Raw genomic sequence first — 17481 nt, 5'->3', positions numbered from 1 at the left:
TGAGAACTAATATAAGGAAAATTGTATCAAACGACAAAAATATTTAGAAAAACCCAGTCCATGACACATCTTTTATGCATATTACGAATATGACAAGTAATTAGTGATATCAGACACTTATTAGACGACTATCAGAAGGCTATTTGAGGGTTATCAGAGGCCTATTAGAGGGTTAGTGGTTATAACTCTGCTATTTTTGCAATTTAGAAAATGCAGTGACATGGATGGGTTCTGTTATCATAACTTTTTTTTCCAATTTTTGCAAGTGCCCCTTAATATAATGTATTGTGATATATTATAATATAAAGTTAATATTTTAATTAAACTTTATTATATAAATTTAATTTTGGATATGAATCAAAATTAATTTATGAGAGAGAAAATATTTGAATGTGTTCAAATATTAATTTAATATGAATTAGATTCATATGAAAACTATAAGTTAAAATTAAATGCGTATATGATTCACATTAGAACTATATGTTATAAGAGAAATTTATATTTAACTATGATTCAAATTTGGATTAAATTAAATATACAATATTTAATTTATAAATTAATTAATTGAAGAATTAATTAATAGTTTAGTTTGATTTGATTGAATTAAGTTAAAACTATATGTTATGTAAAAGATATTCATTTAACTTATGGTCGAGCTTAACAAATATATATATATTTTTGTTCATTTGAATAATTGAAGTACCTAATCTTTTTCGGGAATTTATTTTATCAACGCCACTTTATAAGAAAGAACATGAGAATCAAATAGTTATTGAAAATTACATTTAATTTGGGATCAAATAGATATACGCTTCCAGGTAAAACGGTATCAATCGGAGCACCTCAGGCAAGCCTGGCCTCGCAGCCAGACCCGAGCGAGATCTACACTCCCCGTACCCGTTGTACGTTACTCGCATCGAACAGGCCAACTGGTGTCTTTCGCTAATGGCGACCATTGACGGGGCGGTGCAGAATCAGCCTCAGCAGCAACAGCCTCTTCCGGCGCAGCAGGTGGTTTTCGCGGAAAGGCTAAACCAGGCAGTTCAGCAACAGTTGAACCTGGAGGCTCTGAAGAATCGAGCTACTACTCTCTTTAAAGCCATTTCTCGGATCCTTGAAGATTTTGATGTCTATGGTCGCACCAATACCACACCTAAATGGTCTACTTTCATTTTTCGCCTAGTTTTCTCTTGTGATATTTTCCAAATATGCTTGAATTTTTATGTTCGTCATTGGCGATTGATAGCACGTTAGTGTTAGAAAGTAATTTTTTTCTCTATCTCGTGGATTTACATACTGATTATTTTCTAGACATCAAAGCTTCTTAATATCCTTCTATCTATCTTTCTATTTATATTTCGATATTCTCCTCTACTGGCCGACTGTATAGTTGATTTTTACGCCAGGCAAGACATACTGGGGCAGTATTCTATGGTGAATCTCGAGCTTTTCAACATTGTTGACGAAATCAAGAAAGTTTCGAAGGCTTTCGTTGTACATCCAAAGAATGTTAATGCAGAGAACTCTACAAGTATGTCCCTGCATCCCTTCCAAGTATTTGCTGAAGTAAAAGGAAGAAATGCTTAGTTTTTGTTTTGTACGCTTGAACAATCATTCATTTATTTGTAAATTTTGATTTCAACTAATTTTTCTTTCTTTTTTCTTTTTGTGAGCCCAGTACTACCAGTTATGTTGTCCTCAAAACTATTGCCTGAGATGGAGGTAGATGACAATTCGAAACGAGAGCAGTTGCTTCTTGGGATGCACAACATGCCAGTATCTACACAGATTGAGAAATTAAAGGTACTAGAAGTTTGTTAAATAATTATAGGTCGTAGAACTCCCCGTGTTCTAAAGAAATTCATTAAATCACATACTTTCTTATGTATCTGGCATTTAGGTTTACTTTTCTTACAGACTAGAATTGAAATGATTGGAGCAGCCTGTGAAAGTGCTGAAAAAATATTAGCTGAAACTCGAAAAGCATATTGCTTCGGAATGCGTCAAGGGCCAGCAATAGCTCCAACCTTAGATAAGGCTCAAGCTGCAAAAATTCAGGAGCAAGAAAATTTACTCCGAGCTGCTGTTAACTTTGGGGAAGGTGATATTTTTTTACTTTTATAGTTATTGGTTAGTATCTTAGTTTTAATTATTTGTAGTTCATATATTGTTTAGTACTGCATCATGGCTTGTAAGTCCACTCATGATCGACATTTACCAAAAAAAGCAATATTATATTTAGACTTCTTGCCAACTTGTCACATATCTATGAAGATTACTGATTTGTATATTTATTTCTTTATTCATGATATCTTTATCAATTTTTTTGTGCATAATTGAATATGAACATTCTAACTTGTGTAACAGCCATTTCTCCATTGTTGTATGAATTAGACACAATAACTTGCTTTTTGGGAGAGTTGATTTGAATGACTAAATTGTTTGAAATTTTGTGAAAGAGTTGCTGAGGGAGAAAGGAGAAGTGGAGTGTTGTAGAATGGGAGTGATGCGACCTCGTAAAATGACCATATGAATTATGGAGGATGCATATATGGCGAAAAATAAATGACCATATGAATTATGGAGGATGCATATATGGCAAAAAATGCTCTGTTCCTTCGGTCAATGAGGCTGTAGGGATCCTAGCTTAGTTGGATCCCCTAAACCAATTGATCTATCATCCTTCTTCATCCTTCCCAAACACTTGAAGGCCCCAACTAAGTAGCAAGCCCACACTATGAGGCTTGGAAAACTGATTTAATTCTTGCAAAAGATGTGGGTATAAGGTGTTAAAAGTAATATCTGAAAAAGAGGAACCATTATGGATTGACCTAATGGTAAATAGGGGACATGACTTTGATAAAGGGTTGAGAGGTCACAGGCTCAGTCCCTGATCTACCTAGCTAGAATTTAGTGTCCTATGAGTTTTCTCGACATCCAAATGTTGTAGGGTTAAATCAATTGTTTTGTGAGATTAGTCGAGATGTGCATAAGCTGATCTAAACCCTTACAAATTTCAAAAAAAAAAAAAAAAAAAAGAAAAGAAAAAGAGGGTTGTCAACTAGTAATCTTTTCTATTTGAAGAGGCTTGTTTCCATTTAAAAAAAAAACAAGTAGCCTTTTCTATTAAATTCCAAGATCTAATATTCTCCTTCAAATATCTCTCTTGCAAAAATTCTCAACACACAATAGAATGCAAGATCTTCAATCATTTCCTCCGTACTGTTTCATTTTTCTCTCTTTTGTGCTCTTTAGAGCAAATGGCCAAAAGGGAGATGTTCTTTGTTGTCAAGCTTTGAGCCTAATGTTATAGTTGCAAAGTGGTTTGAGCTACAAACATTTCAGTTGTGTGATTGTATCTTGGAGGAGACATGTTAGACAATATCTGGTGCCTTGGTATAAAGGAATACGTAGTCTCTTAAAAGACAGTGAGATACATGCACCTCAATGTAATTGTTTACGCGTTTGTTTCTCAATATTTACTCCAATTTCTAGGTTATTTGTAAACCATTAGTTCGTTAGTTAAGCTGTTGGGCTTCGGCAAGACAAAAGGCTCATCAGATCCTTCGTTAGATTCCATATTTCTCTCAGTTTCAGTTACAAAAGTTTTTTGTATTGACAATAGAGCATTATTTTACGCAACTGATGGCCCTTTCTTTAGTGGCCTACCTTTATGTAGGATTATTCTTTTTGGATCCTGGTAAATTCTTTCATTTTTTTTTCTCAAATGTTGTTTTCTCATTATAAAGAAAAATAAAATAAAATAAAATAAAAGAGAAGTCCTTGATGCCGATGCATATGATTTATAACATTATTTTTTGGTTTACTTGGATCTATTGTTAAAACTTGGCTCAAACTTGAAGTTTCATTTGCTTCTATATTTGTCCTCTCCTAATTTTTTCAATAAGTGCAGTAGTCATGCCTTGTAAATGAATCTTATATTTACATGCAGGATTAAGATTACCTGGTGAGCAACGACAAATTACGCCAACACTTCCGATGCATTTGATAGATGTGCTGAATGCAGGTGATGGAGTGCAGAGTTTTAACGAAACGTCCGGTAACGTTCATTTGTCTTTTCAAACATAAATGGTTTATAGATTAATTTACTAAATTGCACTAACTTGTAATTGTTTAACAAAATCTCTTTCAGGTATGTATGCAAAGAGTACTCCTCTAACGTCAAATAATATTAGTAGTCAAGGAGCAGTGATACAGGTTAGATGATGTCCTTGCTCCTTGAAATGGTTTCTTAATGATTTATTTGCATCTTCTTAAGTTATAGAATGTAAACTAAGTTCTCCAAGGGGAAGCAACTTTTGGCTAACAGATTTCGTTTCATTCGAGGTTCTCTTATGTACGTGATTGAATTATCTTGTATCAGTTGGTTCCTAATTTTATTAGGATTTCTTTGGTTATGACTTATGAGTTGTATCTACCATTCATTCTTCCTTGAAAGATGACGTTAGATAGTATAGTACTGTTAGGAATAAAATAATTGAACATTTTCTTGCCGACTGTCTCCTATTCTCGCAATTCTTTCTTTTCCCTGCTCTTCCTATGATTATTTGCATTATTATTGGTGTTGAACTCGGGCACTTGGATTGTTTGGTTTGCACATTTAGATATAATAAGAACTCTACATGTTATTTTTGAGGCTAATGTATGGATCAAAATTAATAGGGTAATGATAGAACACCAAGTAGTGTGTTCTATTATTTTATTAAACAACCAAACTTTTACAGAAAATAGTACTAACACAACCTTGAAAACAAAGAACAACACAAGAACTAATATAGAAATGAACCAAGTTCAACATAAAACATCAAAACAGAAAAGTACTTCACGATAATGGAAATAACTTGCAACAGACTACAAAAACTGAAAACTTTTTGCATTCCCTGCTCTCCAGGAAATTACAGCCCTCCACTTCCAGAAACTGATTAACCATCGCCATCTTTCCTTCCATCTCTCCCTTTTAACCTCCCCCCATGTAACTAACTGTGGTCTCCACTAAGGTGGTTGGTCCCCACTAAGGTGGTTTCCACTTCCTCCACTTCCATCACCTGTGCACGTGCCACTCCATTTGTCTTCCTTCTGCCATATTGTATTACAATTGGTGGTCTATCATTATTCTTCCTCTCCAAAGACACCTTTGTCCTCAAGTTGGAAATGAGGACCCTGTCGTGCAAAATCATCACAATTCTCCCATGTAGCCTCATGAGGTGGTATTCTTTTCCAACTAATAAGCACTTCCCACTCCTTTATTGCTGGATTTTTACGATAGCCAAAAATATCTGCTGGTAGTAATTCTTGAATTGTAGGAACATCATCAATCCCATACAATTCGGCAAATGTCATTCCTCCCTCCAAAGCTCGACATTCTATCAAGAAACCTTGATCATATGGTGTCCATGTCTTCATCATGTGTTTCAAACTCACTCTAGTCTTTTTCAAACTCAGGTCACCCCTTAGAACAATCTTCTTTTCATTTTGTATGAAAGTTGAAGTGAGTTTCCGCCAATCTACTTCAGTTACTACCCCCAGCGTGTGCAACCATTGCATTCCAAGGATGACATCCACTCCTCCCAACTCTAATGGTAGGAAATTATCAACAAGTTTCCAATCACCCAATGCTATTTCCACTTGACTACATATGCCCTTTCCCTTTTCTTTCACAGCAGTACCCGACCCCATAGTGAGAAGTTTCCTCCAAGGACAATTTCAATTGAGCCACTAATTTTTCAGAAATAAAGTTATGCGTTGCACTGCAATCTATCAAAACCACCACTGACATCCCTTGAATTACTTCTTTTATTTTTATTGTGCCCGGATTTGTTAATCCCACCACCAAATTTAATGACAATTCTATCACTGGTTCTTTTTTTTTCAATATCAAGTTCAATAGCTTTTACCTTAGGTTCCTCTGTATAGTCATCCTCTTCCACTACCAATTCCTCCCCATTTTCTTGAACAACTGAGTTCCTTCTGATCCTTCACCTTACATCTATGGCCTGCATAAAATTTTTCCTCACAACGAAAACAGAGTTCTTTCTCACATCTGGCTTGAAACTCAGCATCAGAAAGCCGTCTTGATGGTCCTTCCTGTCGATTAGTTTCCTTAACCACTCCTCGAAGTGTGATAATCCTCATTGGAACAGCACCTCCTAACTTATTGTCATTGAAAACTATAGGAAATTGAGTATTTAAAGAAGTAGAAACCTGGATTTTACCATCCCCTGCATATTTGAGGTCTGATTCACCCCTTATCACCTCTCGGTTCTCAATTTTTTAGGCCAACTTCATCATATGAGCAAGCCCAACTGGTTCCAGCATTCCATTTCTGCCTTAATCCAAGGTTTCAAACCATTCATAAATGTCTCTTCTATGACTGTCTTCTGCAGAAAAGGCAAAGGTGCCACCAATTTATCAAATAACCTTTTGTATTCATCCACTGTAGTGTCTTGTTTTACTGTTAAAAATCTGCCCAAGATTGATCCCTCACGGCCTGATCGAAATTGAATAATAAGTCTTCTCTTTAAATCTTCCCAATTAACAAACGGTTCACGATCTTCATGAGATCTATACCAATCCAATGTTGCTCCATAAAAACTAATGATGGACAGTCATTTTTCTGACTCACTCAGTTTGTGTATCTGAAAGTATCTCTTAGCTCTAAACAACCAAGAATTAGGAGGATCATTTCCCACAAAACTTGCATTTCAATTTTCTAAATTTGCTTCTGTCGCCTGCAGAATCTTCACCCTCCAACTTAGTGTGTTTTTCATCAGATTTTTCTTCCATCATCATCGATTCACTAACATCAACCATGCTGTCAATTTTACTTGATGATCCTTCCGGTACTTCTTCCATCGTTGTCTTCCCTTGATCATTCAACAGTGTCTGCTGTTGCTGTTGTTGCTTCTCAGCCTGCACTCCTAGCCCTTCAATACGCTTTGCCAAAGATGAAATGTCTTCCTTGATTGTTGGCAGATCATGTAATTCTGTTCGAATGCCGGATATTTCTTGATCTACCGTTTCCAACTTTTCCTCGATTTGCTTTTGAGCCATGGTATTGAACTTCACATATTCAAACGTCTCTGATACTAAAATGATAGAACACCAAGAAGTGTGTTTTATTATTTTATTAAACAGCCAAACTTTTACAGAAAATAGTACTAACACAACCTTGAAAACAAAGAACAACAGAAGACCTAATACAAAAATAAACCAATTTCGAAATAAAACATCAAAACAGAAAAGTACTTCACGATAATGGAAATAACTTGCTAGACTACATAAACTGAATACTTTCTGCATTCCCTGCTCTCCAAGAAATTACAGACCTCCACTTCCAGAAACTGATTAACCACCCCTTCTTTCCTTCTATCTCTCCCTTTTAACCTCCCCCCATGTAACTAACTGTGGTCCCCACTAAGGTGGTTTCCACTTCCTCCACTTCCATCACCTGTGCACGTGCCATTCCATTTGTCTTCCTTCTGCCATATTGTATTACAATTGGTGGTCTATCAGGTAAGCTTAGGAGATAGGTGTCTGCTATTATGTGGGATCTCTCGGTGAAGTGAATAATCACGTGTTTTAACGGTTGGAAATGTTTAATAAAAAAACGGGTGGAAAAGGTAAGGAAGAGACTTCTCTTGAAAGAAGAGCTTCTTCTCCAAAGTTGGTAACTCAATTTGATTCTATTGATTTTGAGTGAGGTTCCCATTTATTATCTTTTCCTTTTTTGAGCCTCGGGTTTTGTTTATAGATGCATCTTATGAGGGATGTCCATCCTTTGGGAAGAGATGAATGGAGGAAAAGGCTCACATTTTGTTAATTGGTGGGTTAATGGGAAGAATATAAGCATAGCATTCATTGCGTTGAATGGTTGTCTAGTGGGCTTAAATGATATGTACCATAACCTGTGGAAGAATATTTTCCTTGAGCTCTCCTCCTTTTCCCATTTTGTCTGTTGTGTAGTGGGTGAAGGTAAGGAAACATATGATTGGGAGGATCGGTGGGTGAGGGATAGACCACCCTTGCTTTATGTTTCCTTGTTTATACAATTTCCCCTCTTAAAGAACCCTTTGATCTCTAGTTTCTTTGTTTGGACGAGGATCTTTGTCTTGTTCTCATTTGGGTTCCATTGTTCCCTGTTCAATAGTGAAATGGCAGAGGTTGTCTCTTGTCTATATTTGATAGAAGAGTGAGTTTCATTTTAGGATTGAGAGAAGGATTGTTTGTGTTTGGAGTCCTAATCCCTTAAAGGGATTCTCTTGTAAGTTAATCTTTCGGCATTTGTTGGACCCTTCTCCCATTAGTGACTCAGCCTTTGATGCTTTGTGGAGAATTAAGGTTCCTAGAAAAGTTAAATTCTTCACGTGGAAAGTCTTACATGGTCGTGTGAACATCATGAATGGACTTTCAAGGAAGATGCCCCAATTAGTGGGTCCTTTTTGGTGTATCCTTTGATGGAAGGAAAGGGAAAATTTAAATCATATGGTTCGAATTTGTGGATTTCTTCATTTAATTTTGCAGAAGTTAGGGCGCGTTCCTCGTTTAACTTTCTTTAGAGAAATTTAATGAGATGATTAAACAAATTTGGGAGGAGATGAATGATAGGGTGTTTCATAGAAGGGAAAGGGCTCACAACGAGGTTTGGTCCCTCATTAAATTTCATGTATTCCTTTGGGTTTCAATTTCGAAGATCTTTTGTAATTATTCCATCGGTAACATTTTACTTAGTTGAACCCCTTCTTCTAGTTGGGGTGTTTTGGTGGGTTTGTTTTTTTGTATGCTCTTGTTTTCTTTCATTCTTTCTCAATGAAAGTTATGCTAAAACAAAAGACTTTTTCTATTTACTCTATGGGCAACATTTTACGTAGTTGGAAGCTTTTTATGTAGTGGGGTTTTTTGTAGGCTTGGTTTTTTATATGCCATCATATTCTTTTATTTCTTCTCGATTAAAATTTCTATTAAAAAAATAGTTACATACTTCATATCATCATGACATCAATAGTTTTTTTTAATCTTACTTTGTCGTTGTTCTATAGACATGCATATAATCAGGAGGTTCAATTCTTATTTCTTTGTAAGTGTGCAGATTTTTCCATTCAAGACCTAAGCTTAAATTGCAAGCTATCATATTTCCAGCTTCGTTGATTGGCTGATTATGTTAGTTTATGTAATTTTGATTGAACAAAAATTGTGGAACATGACTTGTACTCATATGACTATTTTCTGGTTTGTGAGCCTTGTATGACTTCATTTTGGTAGTTGGATATGATGAGGATGCTACGGGGTGTCAACCTAGTTAAGATGCCCAAATGCGCCTCCTAGTCCTTTTGACCTTTTGCTTTTGTATCCATTTTGTACGTTGAGCTTTGTCTCATTTCATTATCTTGATGAAGAGACTGTTTCCTTTTTTTAAAAAAATTCTTTGTAAGAATGCTGTTGATCGTCCTTTTCACTTGATATTTAAAGCAGCCTCCTGGATCACAACTTGTTGGAAGATCAGCTGCTTCGCCTTCTGGTGCTACGAGTGCCACATCCTTTGACAACTCAACCTCGCCAATGCCATATGCTAACTCTCCAAGGTCAAGTGCGAACGTTATGAACACACCTTCTCCTCAACAGCAGACCCAACAACAGCAACAGCAGCAACTTCAGCAGGTTCAACAAAGGAAATTGATGCTACCTCAGCATCAGCATCTCCTTGCTCAACAACAGATGAGACAGTCTTCTATGCAAGGAATAGGACAGGTAATGATTTCTGATACTTGAATAAATAATAGCACTTGTGACAACTTAATTGGTAACAATTTTTCTCAATGTTATTAGCCTCACATTTTTTTAAAGAAACAATGGACCTCGACCTCCTATAGATATATACATCAAAAGGTATACAGCCTAGGGCCGAGGGTATAGGAAGCCCCCTTCCAAGAGGCTTACTACATGGCAAGAACTTGCCAATCATTTGATAATCATCAAGATGTTGTAGTTACAAAAGAATTTTGAATGTAAAGAGGCCCACCAAGAAGCCATATTTTGTACTTAGTGGTACAACTACCCAAAGTCCTAGCTTTGCTTATCTTTTCCTCTGGGACCTTCTTCGTTCATGGAGTCGGTAAAATTAGATATTAACATTTATGGTACTATTGAAATTAGATATTAACACTTATTGTACTATTAAAATTAGATATTAACATTTATGGTGCTATGTTGGGCAGAAACCATTCTTCGACTTATAATAGGAAAAAAAATGCATTCATGGCAATTCCTGGATATCAAAATAACCGTGGCCCATTCCATATTATTTTATTGTCTTTCTCTTAGTGATAAGCATCATGTTTGTTTATGGATAGCTATTGCAAAACATTTTCCCCATCCATTTATACCTTTTTTCTTTTTTGAAAAGGAAACCGATCTCCCCATCGACCTATACTATACACTCATTACTTGAGCAATGCCATATTTTAATTGAAGTCCCATAAAAAACATTTTTAATTGGTAGTCGCTGTGCTTTCAATTGGGTGACCACTCAACTCATTACACAAGGATAATTACCAATGTAGAAGCATTAACTGAATATACATGGAGTTCAGTTTCCTTAATCCACAATTCAAACTGTGTTCCTTAATATAGTCTTGTTTCCTTTTCAAAAAAAAAAAAAAAACTGTGGTCCTTGATTTCTCTGGAATCAGTTATATTTTCTTTTATTATATGACCATGCCAGATTCATGGACAGCATCAGATGCAGTTTTCACAGCCACTAGCACACCAGCAATTTCAGGGAAGGCAGATGTCTTCTGGGCATGTTCAACATGGAATTACTCAAAGCCAACTAGGCCAAGGAAATCAAATGAATCGTCATTTGCACCAGTTTTCTGGTGCTGCTAACAGTAGTTTGTTTAATGTTGCCCAGACTACACCAACTTCTCAAATGGTCAGATATCTCCATCCTTTATTTTGTTAATAATTAGTGTTCTCTTTTCTTTCTTTTAGATGTATTTGGATTATATTACCTTCAATCAAGTAGATTGCATGAACTGTGAAGTAAATGGTATGCTGTTCAAGGTTTGTAGATACTTGAGGTTAATTTTCCACCCTCAAACATGTTGTTTCAAGGAGTGAAATTACTGCCTACTGCATATGAAGAGAAGACTACTTTGACCCTTGTATTGACCTCTTGGAATACAGGCTTTTCTTTTCCTCTCCATTCACAAGTAGCTGTGTTGCTTTAGCGAAATTAGAACTGAAGGTCCTAGAGCTCCATCTGGGTTGTTCCTTTTGGCAAGTTTTCTTCTCGTTTTGTTAACATGGCCAAGTATTGTTGGTACTTTTATCTGGTGACGTGATGCTGCCAATTTGTCCTATTACCCACTAATTCCACTTTATATCTAAATAACAATTTCTCTTATATCAAATCCTACTTTTATCAATTAATATAGCCAAATGATACATTCTTTTTTTCAGATAAGAGAGTTTCCATTCTCTAAGAAGGGAGAATGTATTAAAAGACTGTTCAGTTGCAAAATAAATCTTCAGCTGGTCACGAGAACTGTTGCTTAGTTACAAAATTGATTAAAGACTTTAGAGAGTCAGAGACTCAAGACATTCCCAAAATGAGATTTCACAACAACATTAAATAAAATTGGCTTGTAGCTGTGCAGCAACCATTTTCTTCCACTGCAAATTAAATATGAAAGTAATATGACACGAAGTCCTCAAACTGTAGATGTAATTTTGAATCACTTATTTTTTTGACACCTGTAGTCAGGATTGATTTCACTAGCAGTTAATCCAGATCTAAAATTTGAGTTCCTTTCACAAATCTCTTTGAGATATTTTTTGGGGTAGCATTTTGCTCAGTCTATGTCAAATTTGTAGCCTTGAGATGAGGCCTATAGGTTGAAAATTTGCCACGAAAGTGCTGCTTGGACATGTATTCTAGGAGAACATTTTTAACTTTAACACCATTAAAAGTTGGGGTGCTGACTCCACTCAGAATTTTTAAAAGAGAAACCAATGTTGATTTTGGTCCAATGCAGTTAAAAGGCTTTGTTATCGGAAATTTGGTTTGAGCGCAATCAAAGAATCTTTCAAAACAAAGCTTCCCCATGGACAACTCATGCTGAGATTGCGAGGATCAATAAATCCTCATGGTGCTCCTTATCAAAAGCTTTTGAAGCGTTTTCCATTCAAGACATTAGCCTTAATTGAAAGACTTTTATATTTCCCCAAATTTAATCTTGTTCTTGTACGTAGTTGATGTTTCTATTATGTTTTTTGCATCGGACTCTCTTGTTCTGTTTTGCTGGACAGTTTTGGTCCCTTGTTTATTTCTAGGAGATGATGAGAGTGCTAAGGAGGTGTCAACCTAGTTGAGATGTTCGGGTGCACTTGCTGATCCGTTCTATTGTCTTTCATTTTATCCTTATTTACTTTGTATTGTCTCATTTTATTATCTGTTTCCTTTTTAGATAAGAAGAAACAGAATATGAATTGATAGTTGACATCTCGATATAATATATTTTACCTGTTTTCTTTTAATTGTTATTAAAATTCTTTCTTCTTATTTCTTTTCCCCAGATACCAAATATTTCAGCTACAATGTCATCTCAACCACTCATGTCGCGTATGCAGGTTGGTTCAAGTTTGCTCGTTAAATTTTGATGTTTTTTCTTTCAACTGCTGTTCAGGGGAACAAAAGAGGCGAGGCTGGGGTTTATTGGTGTATAAAAATCTAGACGTAGTCTTTTATTATTGGCTATATTAGTTAGAAAATACAAATAGGTGCTGTCTCTTAGTTGAATGAAAATGCAATAGCTTTGCATGATCAAACTGAAATTGATGGAGATTTGGGTGAAATACTTTTCTCAATTGTAGCCCACAATTGTCAACTAAATAAGAAAATTTTGCTGTCCTTTGAGCCCAATTGCCCTGTTGACCTCTAAATGCTCCATTTAAGCCAGTTTTGCACTTGAAACGTCCCAAGAGTCTCCTAAGCTTGATAACCCTGCATACAAGCAACATCTTAGTCGTAAAATGCAATAGCTCTGTGCATATAAGAAAAGAGGCTAGGGTAGGGTAGGGTGTATGAGAATCTCCTAAGCTTGATATCTTGCATATACATCTTACAAGCACATCTTAATTTCACAACACCCTTCTGGCAAGATGCCTTTGCTGGCCAAAATTTCTAATGTTGGAACTTTATGCTTGGCTGATTGCTCACCCTAGTCATAGCCGTTCAAACCATTTTTGTTCTCTTGGTTTTGAAACCAAAAAGAATCCATCTTCTCTCCTTGATGTAGTGTTCTTCTATTGATGTATTGGTGCATTCTTTTTGTAAAGAGAGGTCTAAGATGAAAGCACAAGAAAAACATCAAAGGTAAGTTCTCTCCTCTCTCTCCTCTCTCCTCTCTCCTCTCTTCTTTCTTTTCAACTCAATCTCCTGCAATCTGTTCTCCGATCACCGTTGTCTTTGACCCCTTCTCTGATTCTCTCTCTTCCGTCAAGCAGTCCAAATGAAAGTGGAAAGTTGTAGAATCCTTCATTCCCTTTTTTGTATTTGGTTTGAGAGTGCTTTCTTCCAAGTGAAGGATGTTGAAGCACAGAGGATTTTGAAGGCATCAAAGTCACAATTGTTTTGGTTCATTGAGGCCATCATGGAGCTTACTCGAAGATCTGTAAATGAGCTCTTCCTTCAGAATGGAAGTGATGATTGTGGAAGAACAAGCCTGTCTAAGTCCAAAGTTGAGGCAGGCTGGATTATGAGATGTACAGTTAGGCCGAGAAAGGGGGGAGGTATTTCATTCATGTGCCTTTGGGTCATTGGCATAGGGGTGGCTGGCTTTTCTGAGAATGATTAGAAGTTTTCAGTTGAAACGAGAGTACATGGAATGGCATAGAAATCTAGCTTCAAGTTCCAAGTTAGCTAGTCAGCATCAAGAAGTCTGTGAAGAAGATCCTGTGCGCGCCCAAAAAAGTAGTTGTGTAGAAATGGTGAAGAATAAGAAACCTTCACTTTCCTCTGTTTCTCCTCTGTTTCGGGGTCTGGGAAACAGAGCAAGAGTTTTGCAGAGAGTTCAATATTCTTCTCTGTTTTGAGGGCTGAAAAATAGAGCACAATTACAAACGTTTTTGGGTACAAAAGAATAAGGAAGGTTTTCAGCAAGAATTTTACAAATTGTGGATTGTTTTGAGATTGTTTGCTTTTAACGACTGGAAAGAGATTAGACAGGTGTTGGAAGTCTATTTCAATACCAAAATTATCATTAACCCATTGTTTGCAAAGTGCGCAATGATAAGTTTGGATCAAAGCTCAATTAAGGATTTCATTGATAAAAAGGCAAATGGCAAGAAGTTGAGCTGTTCCATCTTTTTGTTTGAAAAATGGAATAAATTTAAACATAGCAGGCATGGCATTTTGAAGGGTTTTGGCAACTGGAGAAAGATTAGGAACCTACCTCTCGATTATTGGAGTAGGAATTTTTTTGAGGCTATAGGGGCTCACTTTGGTGGTTAGAGCAGATTGCATTAGAAACTCTCAATGGGGTTAATTGCTCTGTGGCAAGATTAAAAGTTAAAGAAGAATCTATGTGGGTTCATGACTTCTAAGGTTGAACTTATTGGTTTTTCTAGAGGAAATATCTTTTTAAATTATGGAGATGTTGAATTTTTTGGAGCCTCCAAAAATCACAAAAGGTAGTCTAGCCTTCAAAGACTTCTCCTACCCGATTGATTTGCAGAGATTGCAACAAGTGATGGTTCTGAAGAAGTTGGTTTTTGTTTGATTAGAAGAGCGTTGATGTTTTAAATTAAACCCAATCGAATCCCTCTTTCTCACAAAATCCTTTTCAAGTGTTAAGAGACAGATTTTCGTTAAAGGTAGCTTAACCGGCATCCAAGAAGATGGTTGCCAGGATATCCCAGAAGTCAGTGTGAACACTCTGAAGGAGTTGGAAAAGGTGCGTTTAAAGAGGGGATAGAATGATCAAATGGGTTCTTCGGTTTTCTTAAATGGGGAAGGCCATTCATCACACTGCCAGTTGAAAGTAGGTTTGGATTCTTTCGTGAATGATCAAATTAGTTCAATGTGGGCTTCCTTTTTTTGCAAATACCATCTTGTGTGACAAAACTTCATGATCATTCTTTCTCATAACCTGATTTTTTTCATGGTGGAACCAAGTGATTAGATGTTTTCTTTTCGAAACAAAAACAAATATTTTATTGATATAATGAAAAGAGTATAGGCTCAAGATACAAAGTTAAAAAATGCAATGGGACATAATAATAAGCATAGTAGTCTGAAGATCTAAGGATCAATATCTTGTACTTTGAGCATTAGTCTCATTTATTATTATTAATAAAGATGATTGTCTCCACTTAAAAATAAAAGATCCAAGGATCAATAGATGCACCTACTGATCCTCTCTATCTCTCTCTCTCCCATTTCTAGGCTTCTCTATTATTCTCAATGTATAGCTCTTGTACTTGAGTATTATTATTAATAAAGAAGCATGTCTCCTTTTTCTAAAAGACATCTTAATTATGTTGACACCCCTATTGTACCCTAATCATATCTATTTACAAAATGAAGCTACTTGATATAGTTACAGCGTACGTACACACTTGGTTAAAATGTCCAGTAAATTAAGATAATTTGTGATATTTTAGGCTTAATTTTTGTGTTTCAGCGTATGTATCCTTTGTATGCTCAATAGATAAATAGTAAAAGTAACAAATACATAGGCACACTTACTCATGCTAACATCCTTTGATCGTACCATGTCTTCTACAAATTAAAGCCGTATTCCGTTATGAGCTTTCTCACATTTTTTCACCTTATTCTTGATAGCACTGCATCACTCTCATTTTTACTTCACTCTACCTTGTACGCCTAGTATATTTTTCCTTTTTTCACTTGCATTTGATTTGTTTCAGCATGGGTTATCTGGGACCAATCTGCAGCGGAACCACGCTTCTCAAATTCTAAGTGATCAGAGTATGTAGTCCCCCTTGGCTAACTGATATATGCATATCCCAAGAATTAGATGAACAACTTTGTTGGTCAAGACAGATGCATAATAATGATTTATGGTCTTCGTGTAATTTTATACGATATTGCTTTCTAACAAGCAGCTTGCGTTTATTCATCCTCAGTTTTCATGGGAGGAGGTAGTGCTAGTGGTATGATGCCTATGCAACAACAGCAGCAAGCACAACAGCAGCAGCAACAACAAGCACAACTTGCTTCACAAGGTGCATTTGGTAACATGCAAGCAAATGCCCAGTCTCTTCAATCAGGTTTGGTACCACTTCAAAATATGCAACAAACTCACCCTAATTTTGGCCAGCAGAGGCAGCAAAACCAGCAATAACCACTGTGCTTTGGAAAATGAAAAAGGGTGTCAGCATACCCTACACTACACTCTTCATATTTGGCGTTTTTCCATTGCATGTAATGCAATCCATTATATATTTTATGTGTACTAATTACTTTGTAGACAAGATTAATGCAGCTAATTGTGAAAATGGCCTGCGTAGAGCGAACGGAATTGACTTGGTTTAAACATTAATGCCATTAAGTGTTTACTTTAATAAATTCTCCTTTGTACGTACAGCTAAATTTTGCTCTCTGTTTATGTAGAATACAATTCATTTGCTAATTTGCCTCAGTTTTTCTTAGTCTAATTAAATCAAACCTCGCTCTTAATGTAAATTATTCTTATAAGCTAATATGTGACGTGATATACTTAATTCAAAAGATAGTATGCGTTACAATAAATTGTAGAACATTACAAAACAATAAGTACACAATTGTTTTTTTTAGAAGTCATATTCACAGTTTTATGATTTAAAAATACATAGTATCAAACAAATTTTAAATTAAAAGTCAAAATTTGAATATGTTACCAAACACAGAAATTCTTCATCTACTAATGAGTTAATACTTGCACTTGAATGTGTAACCGTTTAGCTTTGTATTTTTAAATTTATAATTGTATAATTTTTTTGATTTAAATTCATACTCATTTAGCCCCGGACTCAAGCTTAAGGTTAGGATTAGTGGGGTTGGACCTTGATGAAAGCCTATGGGCAATTTAGATTTACTTTATCTTAATTTTTTATTCTTTTAATTAGACACACGTTATTTATAAATATTTTATGTTTTGTACCATTTTTAATATAAGAATAATAAGAACAAAATATTGTAGTTTTTCTTTTGGGACTTGGGTTTACATGTAAATCCGTGTTTCTTGTCTCTGGTTTCAATATGTAATTAGAGCGGGATATTGAACAAACTCTAGACAACATAACTAGTGATGGGGATATTGAACAAAATCTAGACAACATAACTAGTGATGGAAATCAACCAGAGGAGACAACCACTAGTTTTGGAGCCGTCGTCAATGCTTGGACCAATGTTGCCAATGAAAAAATGATTATGTCGCATTCAAATAAGGGTAGAAAATT

General features: G+C 35.7%; 1 protein-coding gene across 2 annotated transcripts; it reads left to right on the top strand.

Annotated features, from left to right (window-relative positions):
• The first annotated feature begins 756 nt into the window (after window positions 1-756).
• LOC101221391 (mediator of RNA polymerase II transcription subunit 8) lies at window positions 757-16673 on the top strand. 2 transcript variants are annotated; one of them, XM_004144370.3, is made up of 11 exons: window positions 757-1160; window positions 1407-1531; window positions 1679-1803; window positions 1918-2101; window positions 3953-4060; window positions 4154-4218; window positions 9490-9765; window positions 10739-10948; window positions 12595-12648; window positions 15949-16009; window positions 16168-16673. In XM_004144370.3, the coding sequence occupies exons 1-11, from the start codon at window positions 946-948 to the stop codon at window positions 16383-16385; spliced, it is 1641 nt and encodes a 546-aa protein (XP_004144418.1). In that variant the 5' UTR covers window positions 757-945; the 3' UTR covers window positions 16386-16673. The 2 variants fall into 2 exon arrangements, with proteins under 2 accessions (XP_004144418.1, XP_011651696.1); XM_011653394.2 differs by having other exon boundaries at window positions 9487-9765.
• Window positions 16674-17481: the final 808 nt, after the last annotated feature.

The sequence above is a fragment of the Cucumis sativus genome, chromosome 3, assembly GCF_000004075.3.
Source record: "Cucumis sativus cultivar 9930 chromosome 3, Cucumber_9930_V3, whole genome shotgun sequence".
Lineage (NCBI taxonomy): Eukaryota > Viridiplantae > Streptophyta > Magnoliopsida > Cucurbitales > Cucurbitaceae > Cucumis > Cucumis sativus.
Note: the sequence above shows the minus strand (reverse complement) of the source record. Positions and strands in the feature narration are given on the sequence as shown.